General features: G+C 44.3%; 1 protein-coding gene across 3 annotated transcripts; it reads right to left on the reverse strand.

The window, feature by feature from the left end:
• Positions 1-4,871: 4,871 nt before the first annotated feature.
• Rrh (retinal pigment epithelium derived rhodopsin homolog) lies at positions 4,872-17,093 on the reverse strand. Of its 3 annotated transcripts, none has more exon segments than NM_001415060.1 (7): positions 4,872-5,357; positions 6,780-6,958; positions 8,137-8,305; positions 9,132-9,285; positions 9,773-9,872; positions 11,467-11,657; positions 16,934-17,093. In NM_001415060.1, coding segments are annotated over 7 exon segments (1,014 nt in total). In that variant the 5' UTR covers positions 17,040-17,093; the 3' UTR covers positions 4,872-5,242.
• Positions 17,094-17,765: the final 672 nt, after the last annotated feature.

Consider the following 17,765-nt stretch of genomic DNA (forward strand, 5'->3'; position numbering starts at 1 on the left):
CTTTAATTCAAATTTACTTCAAATATAGTTACCAGTCTTGCCCCAGATTGCTCATCTCCCCAATACCAAGTAAGCTAGACATATATACTGTTGCCATAAGACCCTTCAACCCACTCCTGATGTGTCAGAGCTACAGCTCCAGTGAGAACAAGTCCCGAGTCTCTCCCAGATCCTTGAGGTGTGCATAAGATGTGCCCAAGAGTGTTCATTTCTAATGAAGGTAATGGCCTCTGTTCAAAGCTATATTTAATTCTGAGTCTGGGGCATCAAAATCCTATTTAAGGATGGACTGAGGGCTAGGGTTGCAGCTCAGTCAGAAGTGTGCCTGCCTGGAATGGACAAAGCCTGGGTCCTATCTCCAGTACCACATAAAACTGCGTTTTGTGGCACGTGCCCGTAAACTCAGCATTTGAAATGTAAAGGCAGGAGGATCAGATGTTCAAAGTCATCCTCAGTCAATACCATGTTGGATTGCACAGGAGGATCTCAGACAGTCAATTGCTTTTAGTCCTTTAGTAGCATTTAGCAAAAATAATTTTTGAGACATTATCTCGGTATGTAGACCAGGCTGGGTTTGAACTCAAAGAGACCTGCCTGTCCGAAAAGCACACACCACTCCACCCAGCTGCAGAGAATACAATTTTAACTTAAGAAACTACCTACTTACCTACCTACCTACACACACACACACACACACACACACACACACACACACAAATACACACACAAACACACACACTGAATAATCCATGAGGATGATGGAAAGGCTTTATCTAATCCTCATAGACTGTGATTCTGCCTATCATACTCAACCATAAAACCTTGAGAAAAGAGAACCAGTTCTGTAAAAATAAGAGTATTACAAGACACGTTATCAAACTCCAATAGAATTTATTATCTAACTGGAGTCTGGAAAACATTGCTGAATTTAAAAACACCGTATCACAGCTGTTCGGAGACTACATAATTCGATGGTTGGTTCACCAAATATTTACCGAGAACTTGCCAACCTCGGAACCGAGGACTAGAGGTACAAAGATAAGCCACACATGGTTGCAGTGAGCACAAGAGAACACCATGTTCAGCCAGTGCAGTCAGGCAAAGCTGTCTTGTTGGGTGGCACCTGAGCTCCCTCCTGAGCAAGCAGAGGGAAACAGGAAAGAGTGCAGTGTGTGTGTGTGTGTGTGTGTGTGTGTGTGTGTGTGTGTGTGTGTGTTGTGTGTGTGTGTGTGTGTTGTGTGTGTGTGTGTGTGTGTGTGTGTGTGTGTGAAGCTTCAAGAGAACCTCAGAAAGACACAAGCGCTTTCTGTTGCTCAGGACTAAGTGGCCGAGGCTGAGGAAGGGCCTCAGATGCCCGGCTAAAGAGCCCGAGTTCAGCTTCCAGGCAGCAAAAACAGAAAGGTTAAGCCGTGAGTGGCTCATCAGATCAACAGATTAGTGGGATTTCTTGGTAGCTGTGTTGACAAAGGGGTTTAGAGCCGGCAGGAAGGCAGCTGGTGGCTCTAGGTGGGCACCAGTGGTTATGGTCCCAGCAAGCCGCCACCGTCAACCCCAGTGTGCTGACAGGAGTGTGGATAAGGTTTCGGGAAACAGAGGGTTGATTGGGTGTAGGTGGGATGAAGACTGGATTTAAGAACAACCCCAGGGTTTCCCTGCTGGGGGTGCAGTGATGGGTGCAAGCTCTGGCTTTTAAAGGTTGGTAGCTCTGAGCTATTGAGCTCAAGAGAGGGAAAATAGGCTGGTGGCAAAACTCTGCGCACTCAGTGACCAAAAGGTCTGTGCATTGTCAGGTTTATGGATGCTCTGACCTAGAGGAGAAGGATGTGACCAGCTGAGAAGAACAAAGCGATATAGAGATAAGCCTCCATGCTAGCAAGCCCAGGAGCTATAGGGAGCCAGATTCGAAGCTGAGTCAGTCTCACTGTATAGATTAGTTGATTGACATGGTGTTAAATATTAGTGCGACAATGAAGTCCTTCACGTTAAAGTGAAATTATCCCTTGTTTGTCGTTAGAAATGAACTCAAAGCTAGAACCCGTAATCAATTCTCTGGGTAATATGGTAGATACTGTCTCACACCATCTAACTGTTCTGTGACTAAGCAGAGACCCTTGTCTCTGTAAGCAGCTTAACTGTGGGGGCTGAATGAGCCAAGGGCTCCTGGCACAAAACCCCCAGAGCTCTCCAGGAACACATTTTAATGTTGCCACTGGAGGATTACAGAACACTGAAAACTCTCTCTGGGCTTTGGTGAGGAGGCCTTGAACTTTGCGGCTGAGACAGCCAGACTTCCTTCACGGGCATGGCGGTAAACTTCACAGGACACAGAATCACCTGGAGAATAAATCTATGGTGATGTCTGTGAGCAACTGTCTAGATTGGGGTAACTGGAGTGGAAAGAAGCATCCTGAGTGTGGGTACTACGTGAGGTCTTGGGCTGAAAGGGGAGAGCGAGTGAACTCCAGAATTGATGTCATTCTGCTTCCTGTCTGTAGATACTGTGTGACCAGCTGCCATGCTGAATTCAATTCCCTCCAACTGTGAACCAAATAAACCCTGCCTCCCTTCAGTTGCTTTTGCCACCGCAGGCTCCTGAAAGTTTGGTCAGAAAGATTTGCAGCCACCAAACCCAGACACTTGCTGATGCCAAGAAGTGCTTGCTGACAGGAGCCTGATATGGATGTCTCCTGAGAGGCTCTGCCAGAGCCTGACCAATACAGATTCAGATGCTTGCAGCCAACCATTGGACTGAGCACAGGGACCCCAATGGAGGAGTTAGGGGAAGGACTGAAGGAGCTGAAGGGGTTTGCAACCCCATAGGAAGAACAACAATACCAGCCAACCAGATACCTCAGAGCTCCCAGAGACTAAACCACCAACCAAAGAATACACATGGAGCAACCCATGGCTCCAGCCACATATGTAGTAGCAGAAGATGACCTTGTTGAGTACCAATGGGAAGAGAGGCCCTGGGTCCTATGAAGGCTTGATGCCCCAGCATAGGGGAATGCTAGGGTGGTAGGGCAAGAGTGGGTGGGTGGGACGGGGAGCACCCTCATGAAGGCAGGGGAAGGGGGGATGGACGGGGAGGATGGGCTTTTGGAGGGGGATAACGTTTGAAATGTAAATAAACAAAATAACCAATAAAAAAAGAGAGAGAGGAAGATTTGAAGGACTGGAAGCGCGTTTTTAAAAGTTGGCTATGGCCATAGCGAGAATTCACAGAGGATGGAATGCTACACTAGGCGGTTGTTATAGCAACCATTGTACACAGGAAGTGAATTGTCTCAAAAAACTAGAAGGTAGTTCTTTAATATGCTGACCAAGGTGTTAAGCAAGCAATTTACAAGAGGGGAGGCAACAGAAAAAGATATATATATATATATATACATATATATATATATATATATATATATATATATATATATATTCTTCCACCCTTGAGCGAGAGTGCTCACACTGCCAGTGCACACCCACCCTTGAGTGAGAGTATTCACACTGCCAGTGCAGTGCAGCCCACCCTTGGAGACAGCTACCAACAATAAGACTCTTATATGTCTATATAGTAACCTTAGCCTGGATAAAGATTCAGATAGAATAGTTGATACCCACCCCTACAAAGATATTTGTATTAAAGTGTTCCCAACGTTGCATCTATGAAAGTGAAAAGAGTTGATCCAGGATGGTGGATCCCCAAAATTGAGATGCTGGTCACTGCAAGTTTGAGCCCAGCCTGGACTACATAAGGAGACCTTGTCTCATAAGAAAGAGTAAAAACTTGAAACAGTTTAGTTGTCTGCTTTTAAAATAATGGTATATTGTGCTCTGTTTAAAAGTCACAGCCATTTAGACAACGAAGCTTGAGTCTACAAATCCACTCAGAGTGCCTACTACACGCCAGGCAGAATGAGTCTGCGTACTAAGGATACCAAAAATGGCAAAAGTATAAAAAAAAGCACCACTCTGTTCCAACGTAGTTCTAATGGCAGACATAGAAAACTATTATTTTCAGGAAAATGCTAATTTAGGGGCTGGAGAGATGGCTCGGTGGTTAAGAACTTTTTTTTTTTTAAAGATTTTTTTATTTTATATATAAGTACACTGTAGCTGTCTCCAGACACACCAGACGAGGGCATCAGATCTCATTACAGATGGTTGTGAGCCACCATGTGGTTGCTGGGATTTGAACTCAGGACCTCTGGAAGAGCAGTCAGTGCTCTTAACCGCTGAGCCATCTCTCCAGCCCGGTTAAGAACTTTTGATGCTCTTCCAGAGTTGGTTGAGTTCCAGAGCTAAAGTTGGTTCCCAGCACCCTCAGGTAACCCAACTGTCTGCAATTTCAGTTCCAGGAGATCAGGTGCCCTCTTCTGGTCTTGGCGGGCAGGCACACACACACACACGCACACACACACGCACGCACGCACACACACGCACACACACACGCACACACACACACGCACACACACCCACACACGCACACACACACGCACACGCACACACACACGCACGCACGCACGCACACACACACGCACACACACACGCACACACACACGCACGCACAATGCAAATTTAGACTATTCAACAAAATACATCGATGTTATACTGCTGTAAAGTGAATATGCAACAGACTGGCGTGACAAAAAGCAGTTTTGTTTAGTGTTTGAATACTTTCGTTTAAATAACACGAATTAATAACTGGTTCTAAGTGCATAAAAATATCCTTTCTTGGGGTTGGGGACTTAGCTCAGTGGTAGAGCGCTCACCTAGCAAGCGCAAGGCCCTGGGTTCAGTCCCCAGCTCCGAAAAAAAGAAAAGAAAAAAAAATATCCTTTCTTAGCCGTTAACATTAAATGACTCATTTTAGCAATTAATTATTGAGGATTATAATTTTATTAAAATATTCTAGTGTTCTGACAGCTGTTTCTTGGCTAGTGGAAACCTTAGTCAAGTTACAGGTCATCTATGTACTATGATGTGCGCCCTTTAAGGAGAGCGAGACTGTAGTTCGTGTGCCTGGATCCAACGAAGCACGTGTAGCTACTTAGTTATCCTGAGGACACAGTGAGGCTCTGCAGCCAGTGCTGCTCAAGTTGGGGTGGCTGTGTCGGAGGAGCCTGCAGTCCAACAAGGCAATAGTCTATGTCAGCGCTTGGTCTAAATGGATTCACATTTAAAACAAAATCAGCATATTGCCAAAAAATAAACGCATCGAATGTTTGGTGGTATATTCTTTCCTTGCATTTCAGATCCTTGCAGGAGCCAATGGGCTGTGAGGCACACCCATTGCTAGAGTGCTTGGCTCAGGCATTGCCTGGTGAGGTTGGCACTTCAACATGGCAAACATGGCCTTCCGAAACCTGCCGTAAGCAAATGAGAAAATGTGTTACACTACGGTGACCTGAAACGTTTAAGGGTTTTTCAGTCAAGTCCACGGGTATCTCTAAATATGTCACTGCACCCAGCTTTAACATCTGCAATAGCAATGACCCTTATAAATACACAGGTCAGACAGACAAAGACCGGTTTCGTACTGCTGATGGTGAACCTGGAGGACATCTGGTAAACTCCATAGCTGTGTGTGTTTAATGACACGTCACTAAGTGCACTACGGTCCTTGTTTGAACTGAGGACTCATTTTCGGGGGTCTTCTGTGCAAAGGCCAGTTGGATTTGAGGGGCCTCGAGAATGGTTTCCCGGAGACCTTCCAGCAGATTCTGGCCTGGTGATATAGCGTTCGGTCTCCTTGTGCACACTGCCTCATCTTATGGTCTGTGTGTTCTTCGAACATCTACAGCTAGAGCTGCTCTCTCAAATCCACACATTGCCACACATTTACACATTTAAACAGGCACGGTGGTGACGTCCCATGAGTTGCCAAGGTTCTTCATCCAATAGTCATAGAAAATGAAACCATCTAACCTTCACCCAGGAGGCCTGTGAAGGGACAGGAACTTCTCTACTGCACCCCTGGGAAGCATCCAGCTGTACTGCCCTCCAGGAGCCTCCTGCTGCCTTCTCTACTCTTTTCTCTAGAAAACACTTTTCCATATGCCTGGGTGCCAGTAGATCAGCGACCAAACAGAAACTTTCCTGCCACATGGTCTTCTGAGATGAAGCTTGTCTTTGGATGCTGAGTTGACAGAATTTGGGTCTGGGTTGCCCAAGGACATTTCTGCCACTGTGTGGGAAGAGTCTGTCACAAGAGCTGAGATCTCAATATATAAGGTCTTGGCAGTTTCTCCTGTCTCATAAGCCAAATAACTTTAAACTGGCTTGCTGTGCTGGCTGGTTTGATATCAACCCGACAGACTAGAGTCATTTGGGAAGAGAGAACCTCAGTTGAGAGAACGGCCCCATCACACTGACCTGAGGACAAGGCTGTTATGCCTTTCTTGATTGACTACTGATGTAGGAGCCAGCTCAGCATGGGCAGTGCCATCTCTGAGCACGGGGTTCTGGGTGCTATAAGACGCTGCTGAGCAAGCTTGTCAGCAGCACCCCTCCATGGTCTGCACATCAGCTCCAAACTCTGGATTCCTGCCCTGCGTCCCGGCCCTGGCTTCCTTGAGTATGAACTATATATAGAACTCTGAGCTGATATAAACTCTCTCCTTCGTTAGTTGCTTTCGATCATGGTATTTTATCTCAGCACCATTAAGACAGTTGTCACAGGTTTCTTTCTGTCACTCACCTCTGAAACTTTTAGAACACTAGCCACGGCTATCCACATTCTTTTTTGCATTGTAATTTTAATCAGAAACATGGAAAACACTACTTACTTCTTATTGGCAGCCACATAAATACAAGGGTTGTAGAACGTGGAGGATTTTGCAAACAGTGGAGCTATGATGGCCAATGAAGGAGGAATCTTTTTCGGGTTTCCAAAACAAGCCCATAGGCACACAACAGAATACGGGGACCATGCCAGCAAAAACATCAGTATCATCATCACAGACATCTGCAAAAAGAGATCGTTGCCAAGGGCAGCATCTACAATGTCAGTACAGTTAAGACATATCCAGGAACAGGAGAATCTAGGTTAGAATTCTGTGGGCAACATAGAAGGAGCCAGGGCTTTGCCTTCGTTGTTCTTTGTTTCAGCTCTGAAGACATCTATGATAGCAAGGGCCTTGCAGATGGCTATGCTGAGCAATAGGTAGCATTGTGTCTAATAGTGTTACACACTGGTAAAGAATCTAAGAGTGATACACACTTGTAAAGAATCTAATAGTGTTACACACCTGTAAAGAATCTAACAGTGTTACACACTTGTAAAGAATCTAATAGTGTTACACACTTGTAAAGAATCTAACAGCGCTACACACCTGTAAAGAATCTAAGTGTTACACACTTGTAAAGAATCTAACAGCGTTATACACCTGTAAAGAATCTAACAGTGTTACACACCTGTAAAGAATCTAATAGTGTTACACACTTGTAAAGAATCTAATAGTGTTACACACTTGTAAAGAATGCCCTTTCGTTTGGTGGGCTGGGAAGAGCACACCACGCTGGCACAGATGCTTGCAAACCCTCTCCAACTCACTTCTAGTTTTACTGACAACTGCCCCACCCCATCACTATTTGCTAATGTCAAACTAACAAACTTTCTAAACTCAACTTGGAAACACTATCCTATGTTAAGCTGGGTGGATTCTAAACTAAGCTGAGTGCTTTGCATTTCGATAGATGAGGTGAAGAGGACCCCTGGGTACCTTGTTTACAAGATGAAGAGAGGGTCTCTGTTACAGAGCAGCCCAACCAGAGGAAATCAAGGCTACAAGGAGAAGACAAAGTGACCCACTTGTCTGGGATGTTTGAACCAAAGGGAGACAGCTAGCCTTGTAATCTAACCAATACTGCCAGCATAGTGCAGGATGAGAAGAGAGAAAGGCAGAAGGAAAGGTGTGGGAAAGGTGTGGGACTGGTCAGGACCAGGTTTGACAGGGATCCTGACAGTCTGTGTAGCAGGAAGTCCAGGGACACAGGCACACAGACAACCGAGGAACACGAAGGCATAGCATTCAGCAGCTCGGGACAGACAGCAGCAGAAAGAGCAGGGGAGGCCGTGGAACCCTTCAGCTGTGTATTTACATCTGTATCACCAAATACGTTTCAAGGATTTTGACCTCTTACCTTGGTTACATCGGCCTGGTGTGCCCAGTCTCTGTTGAGGTGAGTAGTGCAGTTATTAGCAGCGGAAAGTCTCATGGACCGACTGACGTGGTAGTAACAGTAAAACATCACTGTCAAGGGCACGATGAAGTTCACCACAATAACCATCATGGTGTAAGACACAAAAGAGCTGGGAATAAAAAACAATCGTGATGACTCACTTAATGCCCTAAGCGAGAGAAAGGGGAAGCGAAAATAATTGCTCGAAATAATAACAGGCGTTCAAAAGTTTAGGAAGAACGTTTGGTTTATATTTCATAGTTCACTCAGACCAGTAAACTGTGCCCTATGGGCTGGTTTCTGCCAGCCAACCATCTTCATAAATAATCTTTTATTAGAACACAGCCACGTCCATGCATTTACATATCGTTGATGGCTGCTTTCACAGTATGATAGCAGAGCTGAGGTGTAGCCTGAAGTTTGACTCTACGGATGTATGTTCTAGAGGATTCTTTTTTTGAGTCATCTTTCATTTCCTTTCGTGAACTAAGGGATCTTCATTCCCATGGTAAACCTGGAGGAGCATTGTGAACTCACAGCAAATCCTTGCAGGGGCCCTCACAGTGTACCTGAATGCTAGAGCATCTGGAAAAGGCAGTACGGGGGTGTCCTAGGTTTTGGTTAGAACTGCCCACTCTCTGACTTCCCTAGCCTTCTTCCCACTTGTGATCACAGCTCTGAGATGAATAAAGAGTGCAAGGCTGTCCTCTCTGCTGCCTTAAGAGAGGAGAAGAAGGGATGAAAGGTCAAAGAAATGAGACCAAGGGCACCATATGACCTTGACTTGCAAGCAAGCAGAAGTCATTCATTCTTTAGTCTGTACCCCATTTAGATCAAACCATCACTACCAGGGAAGCCTTTGCCACAGTCTGTACAAGGAACACTCAATGAGCAGAAGGTTCAAGAGATGTCTACCTCAGGAGCACTTGAGTATAAAATGTAAACATGTCTCTTACGTATCATTTTTCCGCCAGTTTATGGTACATGTAGCCCCAGTAGGATCCGGGGCATAACTAGCCCACCCCACAATGGGCATCAAAGCCCAAAATAGGCCATTGATCCAGGCGCCCAGGACCATGCTGAGGTAAGTGTTGCCGGTCATTCTTCTTCCTGTGTGAAGTACATGAGGCATTAGTGTTGTTCACAGTGATGGGACTCACTGGGTCCGCTAACAACACTCCGTACCTTACAGCACACAAAGCCTGTCAATGGGGCTTCATACTCTGACAAAAATGGCAGTCTAGCATCTGAGTGGTAAAGTGTGGAGGACAAGCAGGAGCAAAAGCTTTGAGGCAAGGAAAGCAACATCCCAAAGTCCCAAAGAGTGAAACCACCTGGCCAGTACCCAAAAGGGACAGTGACCCTGGAAGAAGCTGGAAAGGCAACCAGGGCCAATCCTGAGGCGCCTCGAAGGATTGCCTAATGAAGTCTGGATTTAAGTATTATAGGAAGCCGCCAAAACTTTTGAACAAGGATTTTTGGAGAAATAAGACCGAGCCTGCTTCAAACCCTTATGTGGGTACTTTAAGGCGAGGACTCGTTGAGTGAATATTACATAGTGAATGATGTCGTTGAGAAAGACAAGAAACACCATTACCTACATCAGGACAGCTGATGGTCAGGTACCGATCCAGAGCTACCACTGTGAGTAAGCCAATGCTCACCATTCCAAAGAAGATATTCAGTCCTGCATAAACCTGAAATGCACAGTCACAAAGAGCCCACCATTCCGACGCCCTCCCATGAAACATTTACATTTTCTATTGAGTATATATGGTGTGCATGTGTGCATGTATGTCCATGCGTACGTACACCATGCACATATGTGGAGGTCAGAGGACAGTTTCTGGAACTTGGTTCTCTCCTAGCAGTGTGGGCTACAGAGAATGAACTTCTCTCCCTCCCTCCCTCCGTCCCTCCATCCGTCCCTCCAGATAGTGAAACTTCAGAGGTACTGTGGAAGGCCATTGCATACCATTCCCAATTTGATTCTTTTCTTTTAGGGCTTTTCTTATTACAATATTTCTGTGTACATGAATAAGATACTGTCTGATGCTTTGAATTGTCTGTCTGTCTGTCTATCCTTCTATCTATCTGAAAGGAAGTCACACACATATATATCTAAAAATGAGAGGAAGTTACAAACTGTGTGTGTGTAAAACTTTCATTTTTATATACTATGGTTTCAGGGTTATCCACATTGATGGAGGTGACTGTGTTATTGTTATACAGCTACGTAATATTCTATTTTGTGAACACAACACACACTCCATAACCCACTGAATGAAATTAGTGTTGCCTATTGGAGTGTTAAATGATCTTGGTGTGTTCTTGTGCAGGTTACCGTAACTGCAGTGAGTTCATGAGTGCAATGACCACATCATGTCCAGAAGACAGCGTGGCATAGCAGATTTCCACATGCTCTAGTTCTTATCTTCTTTCTGCCCCCTCTAATGTGATGTTCTCTGAGCCAGTTCTGGAGGAGGGATCGATAAAGATGTCCCACTTAAGGCTGAGCAACCAATTATTCTCAACAACTTATTCTCAGCTTTGGCCTGCATTAACTGCTGGCTAGAAGCAGAGAAAAGCTGACAAGGTTTATGGTATCATGCATGGAGAGATGGCTCAGCAGTTCAGAGCACTGGCTGCTCTTCCAGATGACCCTGAGTTCAATTCCCAGCACTACACGGTCACTGACAACCGTTTGTAAAGTCAGTTCTAGGGGATCCACTGTACTGCATACATGTGGTATAAGACATATATACAGGGAGGAGAAACGGTCTACACATAAAATATAAAAAAATAAAGTATTATTAAAAAATAAATGTATTCTCAAGTCATTGCCAAAGCTATTTTTCACCAAAGCAATGATCTATCAGTATCCTACAGCATCTTGTTCTAACTACTGGATTTATTTTTGTTGCTTTGTATGTGTGAGGTATAGTGCATGTACACATGTGTGGGCGCACACATTTGTGTGTGAGCATTGAGGTCAGAGGTTGACACAAGTTCTTTATTGCTCCCCACTCTATTTTATCTTGTTCTATCATTTGAGACAGTCTCTCTTGGATCCAGTCACCTGCCTGTCTTTTCTTCCCTCAAGCTGAGATTAAAGGTGTGTGCTGCCCACCATGCTTGGTTTCTCCCTGAGTGCTGGTATCCTGATGCAGGATACCTTGTTCCCACAGCAAGTGCTTCCCCAACTGGTCCACCTCCCCAGGCCCGGTTTGGGGGGTTTTACATTCGCATCTGTTTGACTTCATCTTGCTTTATTCCAAAGATCTCCAATACCTGACAGCCCGCATGTCCAAATTTCCAACTTCCATGCAGATCGGAAGCAGCAGACATGGGATAGCCAATGCTACTGACCCCTATATCAGTGAAAGCCAGGTTAATAATCACTGCATTCGTGGGTGTCCGCAGTTCCTTGTACTTAATGAAGATGCCCAGAACTATTATGTTGCTGAGAATGCTTATGATACCTAAGGATACACACAAAAGGATCATGCATTTTGTTAAATTTGAAAATGTCTAGAATTGAATAGAAATTAAATATTGAAGTTGCTTCAAAAGAGAGCAAACCCAACTTATTCCCTTTGTTGAAGAGGTCCCATTCTTCTTAGAACTGTAATGGAAAACAGAAATGAATTTAAAACACAAAGAACCTGCTGATTGCAGAAGCCGGCACTGAAGGCTGGCTTCACTGTCACCACCATCGACCACCTCTCAGTCCCTCTAAATCCCCTGTGACTAAATAAGCTGTGGGGGGAGGGGGGGGTCACAGCTTCCAGGACTCCCACATGTTGGTTTTTAGGATGATGAATGACCAGCCACCCTCTCCTGAAGCAGACAACATTCCTCTCCCTGTTTCCCAAAGCCTGGCCTTCTTTCTGCCTGGTTTCCTCTCTCAAGCCTCAACCACCACTCTGTCTGTCTTTGTTACTGTGAAGGAAGTCAGGACAGGAACTCAAAACAGCAGGACCCTGGAGGCAGGAGCTGATGCAGAGGCCATGATGAATGTTATTTGCTGGCTTGCTTCCCATGGCTTTCTCTAAAGCCTGATTTTGTATAGAACATTTTGAAAATGCCTTACAGCTGGATCTCATAGAAGCATTTTCTCAACTGTGTCGCCTTCCTCCCTGATGACTCTGTATCAAGTTCACACAGAAAACCAGCCAGTACACCATCCTAACAGCATTTCGGCACATTTCATATCTTTTATTTGGTTCAATATCATTAAGCACATTAATCATGTGGTATGTAAGATCATGTGACTATCCCAGTATATCTTGAAATTCAACATGCCAAAACTGAAATTCTTCATTCAACACACACATGCACACATGCGTGCACGTGCTGTTTGTCTCTGTCTCTGTATCTGTCAGAAAATGCATATTGCAACATTTGATCATCTAAACAGGTCAAGCCAGATTTCTAGTTCACTGGGGCACTACAGGTGATACCATTCTCAGTCTTGGAATCAAGAAATCAACATGTTCGGTGTCCCACAGTTGGCCAGACCCAGACAGCTTTTTTGCTTGAGGACTGAGGTTACTAACCAGAATGCCAGTGTGGTCATTGACAGCCAGAATTATTATTGAGTACACTGGGCACAAATGTTAGCTGGATCAGCATTTCCTCCAGGCTGAAAGGATGCGTATGTTTTTCATAGACTGTCCTCAGGTCGAAATGGTGGAGGGTGTTGTGAAAATCAATTTTAACGGAGAAGCTAGAACTCTTACTGGACTTCTCTGGAGAAGGAAAGTTATATAACAAAAAAGAGAATTGTGTTTCTCATGAAAAGAACTATTTGATGAGCAATTGCCAGCTAGTGTCCATGCCCACGGGAGTAATCCCAAACACTGACACAGAGAAGGATCCGCTCAGTAAGAACCTCCATTCTGTCTTGGTGTTAGCATCCTTTTACACCAATCTTCCGCATCCCCATTTTCTCTCCTCCACACGACTGGCACAGTACGATGGTTCCATCAAAGCAGCAACTCTACTGGAAGCTTCAGTATCCTGGCACTTGAAGAATCTGATTGTCTGGGCTCTCTGCCCTACACTGTCACTGTCCTCTCTCCACACCTGTGAGGGAAGCCCACTAGCCTCACAGTTTATCAAGTATGTCAAGTTGCAAATCTTGACTTCATATTTTTCACACGAGACACCTCATGCTGTTTTCTGTATATTCAAATGTCAGCCACCCTTCAAAGTTGAAGCCAAGCCCTGAGGTGGCCTCCTACCCATAGGAGTCTATATAATTCTGTCTGCGTTCCCAGAGTACTTACTGATATTATCTTGTTCTTGAGCGAGGCTACGTCATTTAGCTCTTACATTGTCCTAGCCTTAGACATACAGGGCTCTCAATGAACTCTCTCCAGTATGTGCTACACAGCAAGTTTTTAAAAACGGAATGGAACTAAGACTCCAGTCAGTGCAATTTGTATTACCCCTTCAAACACAATGACAACAGATTTGATAAGCCTTTGGATCTTTTTAGTAAATGTACAAGAAATATCATGGGGTGGGGGGTGAAAGGAAAAAGAAAAATATCTTACAAACTGGAGATTCAAAAAGGGCCTTGCAAGTACATTGCCAGAAGGAAGGATGTACATTGTGGAGAAGTCTACAATATAAGATAGGTACTATATAAATAATTTACTCCTTTTCCTCATTCTCTCTAGCTGTCTTAAGCACTGAATTAATTCCCTGGTTATAGGTACTTTCCAATGGGTAGACAGTAGATCCAACAGTTTAAATTCTAAGAAGTCCTAACTTCCCATCTCATTTGAAAGCACGCCCTCCACACCATCCCGTGTACCTGCAACTCCCTTTCTGTCTCTTCTTGGTCTACCTGAAAACCTCTCTTCAACACTACCACATTAAATGTGTATTTTCCAAGTCTCTGTCCTAGACCCTTTTCTTTCCTAATTCAGCATTCTGAGTGGTTTTATTGCTTGAGATTGACTCAAGGCCTCGTGTGCAGTTGAACTCAAGAGACATCGCCTCCCACCTCAGACTTGTTCTTCTCCAGGCCTGTCCCTATCCCGGTGAACTGTATCACTGACGGGTGGCATTCCCTGCCTCACCTTACCCTACAAGTCAGTCAATGCTTCTTCTTGGACTTCAGCTCACTGAGGTGGTCTACTTGAATGGTCTCTTAGCTACCATCACAACCCATTTCTGAAATGCAGATCAGATCATACAGTCCCTGTTTAAGCCCTCAGTGACTCTGTAGCCTTCCAGCTTCTGTGGTCCACTGCAGGATGCTCAGCCATCTTTTTCAGCTAACCTCTCACGATTTTACAATTCGCCAGTGATGAGCTATTTCAAATCCAGACGTTTATCATACTCCCCATCCTCAGCCCTAAGTGGTACAGACAGAGTACTCGAGCACACTGAATTGACAGTGTCTGTAGCAATGGAAGCCAGTAAAAGTGAGCTCAAATCCAAATGAAAGATTAAAATAAAGATGAAACCTTACGGTGTACAGAGAGGCCTCAGTGGTTAGGAGCACTTGCTGCTCTTCTAGAAGACCTGAATTCTCTTCCTAGCACCTCTGTGGGGCAGCTCATAACCCCCTGTAACTACAGGCCCCAGAAGAGGGACCTGACACCCTCTTCTGGCCTCTGTAGACATGCATGTGGCAGTCACTCACAAAGATACACATAGACATGCCAGCAAAAACATTAAATTACAGCAAAGCAGGCAGGGTGGCAAAAACCTGTAATCCCAACACTGAGAAGGCAGAATCAGGGAGATCATGTGTACAAAGCCAACCCTGGCTACTAGATAGTTCTAGTTGGTGTACACAATAGTACACAGCAAGCTCCTGGTTCAAAAAATTAAATACATAAATAAAATAAGCTCTACAGTTAAAAAAAAAAAAAGGAAAACTATACAGGCCCATGGTAAAAATAATACAGATAGGCCTGTGGTAAAAACAGTAAGTGGAGTGACACTTACATGCACCCTTGTCCTCCAAGTCTTCATTCTTTTTTTTTTTTTTTTTTTTTTTGGAGCTGGGGACCAAACCCAGGACCTTGCGCTTCCTAGGTAAGCGCTCTACCACTGAGCTAAATCCCCAGCCCCCCAAGTCTTCATTCTTATTTGGGAGCTCAAGTGTTTTTTTTTTTTGTTAAAGGAGGAAACTGAGGGGATAGGAAGAACACAAGATACTAGGCACACAGAGAGAACACAAGCAGAGAGCTTAGATGGGCTCCCTTCAGCTCCTCTACAAAAACATCCGCCAAGACCACACACTCTGATGTTTCCTAGCAGAACTGACCTGTGCAGTCACATGAGAGCTCTAACAAAAGGCCTCTGTTCAGAGCCAAGCAGACACTCAGAAGTGTTGTGTTTGGAAATTTTCTTAAGCTCTTCATATGTATGAATTAGGGAAACAAACTAAAACGCAGCTAAAGATTTCCTTAGGAAATTTCCTTTCCATACTAATCTTGGTGGTGGTTGTTGTGGTGGTGTTTGTTTTGTGAGACAGTCTCACTATGGAGCCCAGGTGACTCTGAAATCCTCAGCAATTCTGCTTCAGCCTTCAAAATGCCAGATCATGCTGGATTTCCCTTGTCACATACATTTAACTGAACCAAAACTTGTATAAGTGTCTCCATGTAATTCTGGGAATTTGGGCTCACTCTTTGCCTCCTACCACCCAGAAGTATTCCAATGAATTAGTCACTGTACCACTAAAATTGAAAGGAAATTGTTATTAGAGCCCAAGTCAACGATGGGGTAAAAACTGAACAGTTGTAAAGATGACACGTGGAGATATATTTCTCACTGTTTTTAGAAACACGCTTGAATTTTTCATAAATGCCAATTTCAAAAGCAATGAACCCAATGTAACATTTACTAAAACTCGCCGCTTTCTATGAAGCTTGAGATCAAGCAATTGCTGGTTATAAAAGCCACACTATCCCTGGTACAATTTCTGTCATTTCTCTCACTCCCTTTTCTAAACAAGCCTTTCTCTCAGTTTGAGAACTGCATCAACAGGAGCCTATCTGTTCAACATCCCCCACGTCCCTTAGGGGCCTTGCCGTCACTTAATAGACCTTTCATAGCAAGCACGACGGATCCCTTATTATCCTCATGTCACAGAGAACATGTAAGAGTAAAAAGCTGAAATACCTGGTGCCTACTCTCAAAGATACAGAAAGACAGGCCCTGCAGCCACTGCCTCCCACGGTTCTGCCTGCTGGAGGTGCTGAACTTACAGACCGCATTCTATTTCCTATTCTATTCTGCTCCCTTCTATTTTCTGTTTCAAAGTTCAGCTTTTCCTCTAGAACCTTCTAATCTTGAGCTAGGTTCTACCAAGAAGAACACTATGCAAACTATGCACAAGAATCTTGAATGATAGAAGTCATGCTTTTACCACAATGCATGCTCTGCTCAAGAAGTTAATATAGGGGCTGGGGATTTAGCTCAGTGGTAGAGCGCTTGCCTAGGAAGTGCAAGGCCCTGGGTTCGATCCCCAGCTCCGAAAAAAAGAACCAAAAAAAAAAAAAAAAAAAAAAGAAGTTAATATAAAAACCAAACATAGGGACAATCTTTATTTCAAAGCTTCATCGACACAAAAGCTTTTCTTGCCCCTCTCTGCTCTATTTATCAAAAACCTTCCCTTTTTTCTGATCCGTACAACCCTACCCCATTTATGAGCTAGTCCACACTGCACCCTCGTGCCCAACACCTCAGCCCTTCTCCCACCAGAGAAGCCACTGAATAAACACTGTACCTGCCACAATCAGGTAAGCTGCAATGATGCTGTGCTCACTCTTTGTAAAGACAGAACCTTCACTCCCAGAGCCTGAGCTGTTAAAATCCAAAGCGTCCCTCAGCATTTTGGAGAGACCACCTTTGGAGTAGCCCTTCAGCAATGGTGATCAGAAAAGTTCTTTCAGGACAAATCATTTCCACTTCTAGACCTCAAAGAAAGGCCTTTTCACAGAGGCTGTCCATTAATACATAATTGGGCTGGAGGAAAAGATTTTAATTCCTAGAACGAGAGAAAAATCTCCTTAGCAAAACAAAGAGAAATTCCAACCACTACACATCGTAAGCTCCAGGCTCCAGGCTTATAATTAAGGAGATTACCAAGTGCACAAACACTTCCTATTCAAACAAAACCACCAACAAACCCACTCAGAAAGGCAGTTCAGCTAACCGAACTCATTTCAGCCTGAAGTAAGTTCTGTTCCATTATCTTCTGTAGATACTCAGGTGAGGGACTGCACATTTGTACTTGAGATCGAACTGTTACACGCTGGTTTTCTTCATCTCAGGTCCGTGTGTGTGTGTGTGTGTGTGTGTGTGTGTGTGTGTGTGTGTGTATGTGTGTGTACACAAGGTGTATGTGTGCATTTTCCTTAATAATTAGAATACACTATCAATTTCCATACTTCCAAATCCCTCGATGAATGACGCCAATACTGCCTGGGCTGAGTTCAAGGTTCTTGCCACTTTTTTCTTTTCAAACAAAAATGAGGTCATGTACTATGTATGCCCAGTGTCTGTCTGTCTGAAACACACACATGATGCGGATTGTTCCTCCTAAATACTATTCCATA

The sequence above is a fragment of the Rattus norvegicus genome, chromosome 2, assembly GCF_021556685.1.
Source record: "Rattus norvegicus strain SHRSP/BbbUtx chromosome 2, alternate assembly SHRSP_T2T, whole genome shotgun sequence".
NCBI classification, from domain to species: Eukaryota; Metazoa; Chordata; class Mammalia; order Rodentia; family Muridae; genus Rattus; species Rattus norvegicus.

Excerpts from the sequence above, each read along its gene's own strand:
- Rrh (XM_087624967.1), bottom strand. The coding sequence starts at position 11,523 with ATGTCTGCTGCTTCCGATCTGCATGGAAGTTGGAAATTTGGACATGCG. Across the intron at positions 8,306-9,131 it reads AACTGGCGGAAAAATGATAC|CTCTTTTGTGTCTTACACCA; the intron begins GTAAGAGACATG and ends TTTTATTCCCAG. Across the intron at positions 6,959-8,136 it reads ACCAGGCCGATGTAACCAAG|ATGTCTGTGATGATGATACT; the intron begins GTAAGAGGTCAA and ends CTCTTTTTGCAG.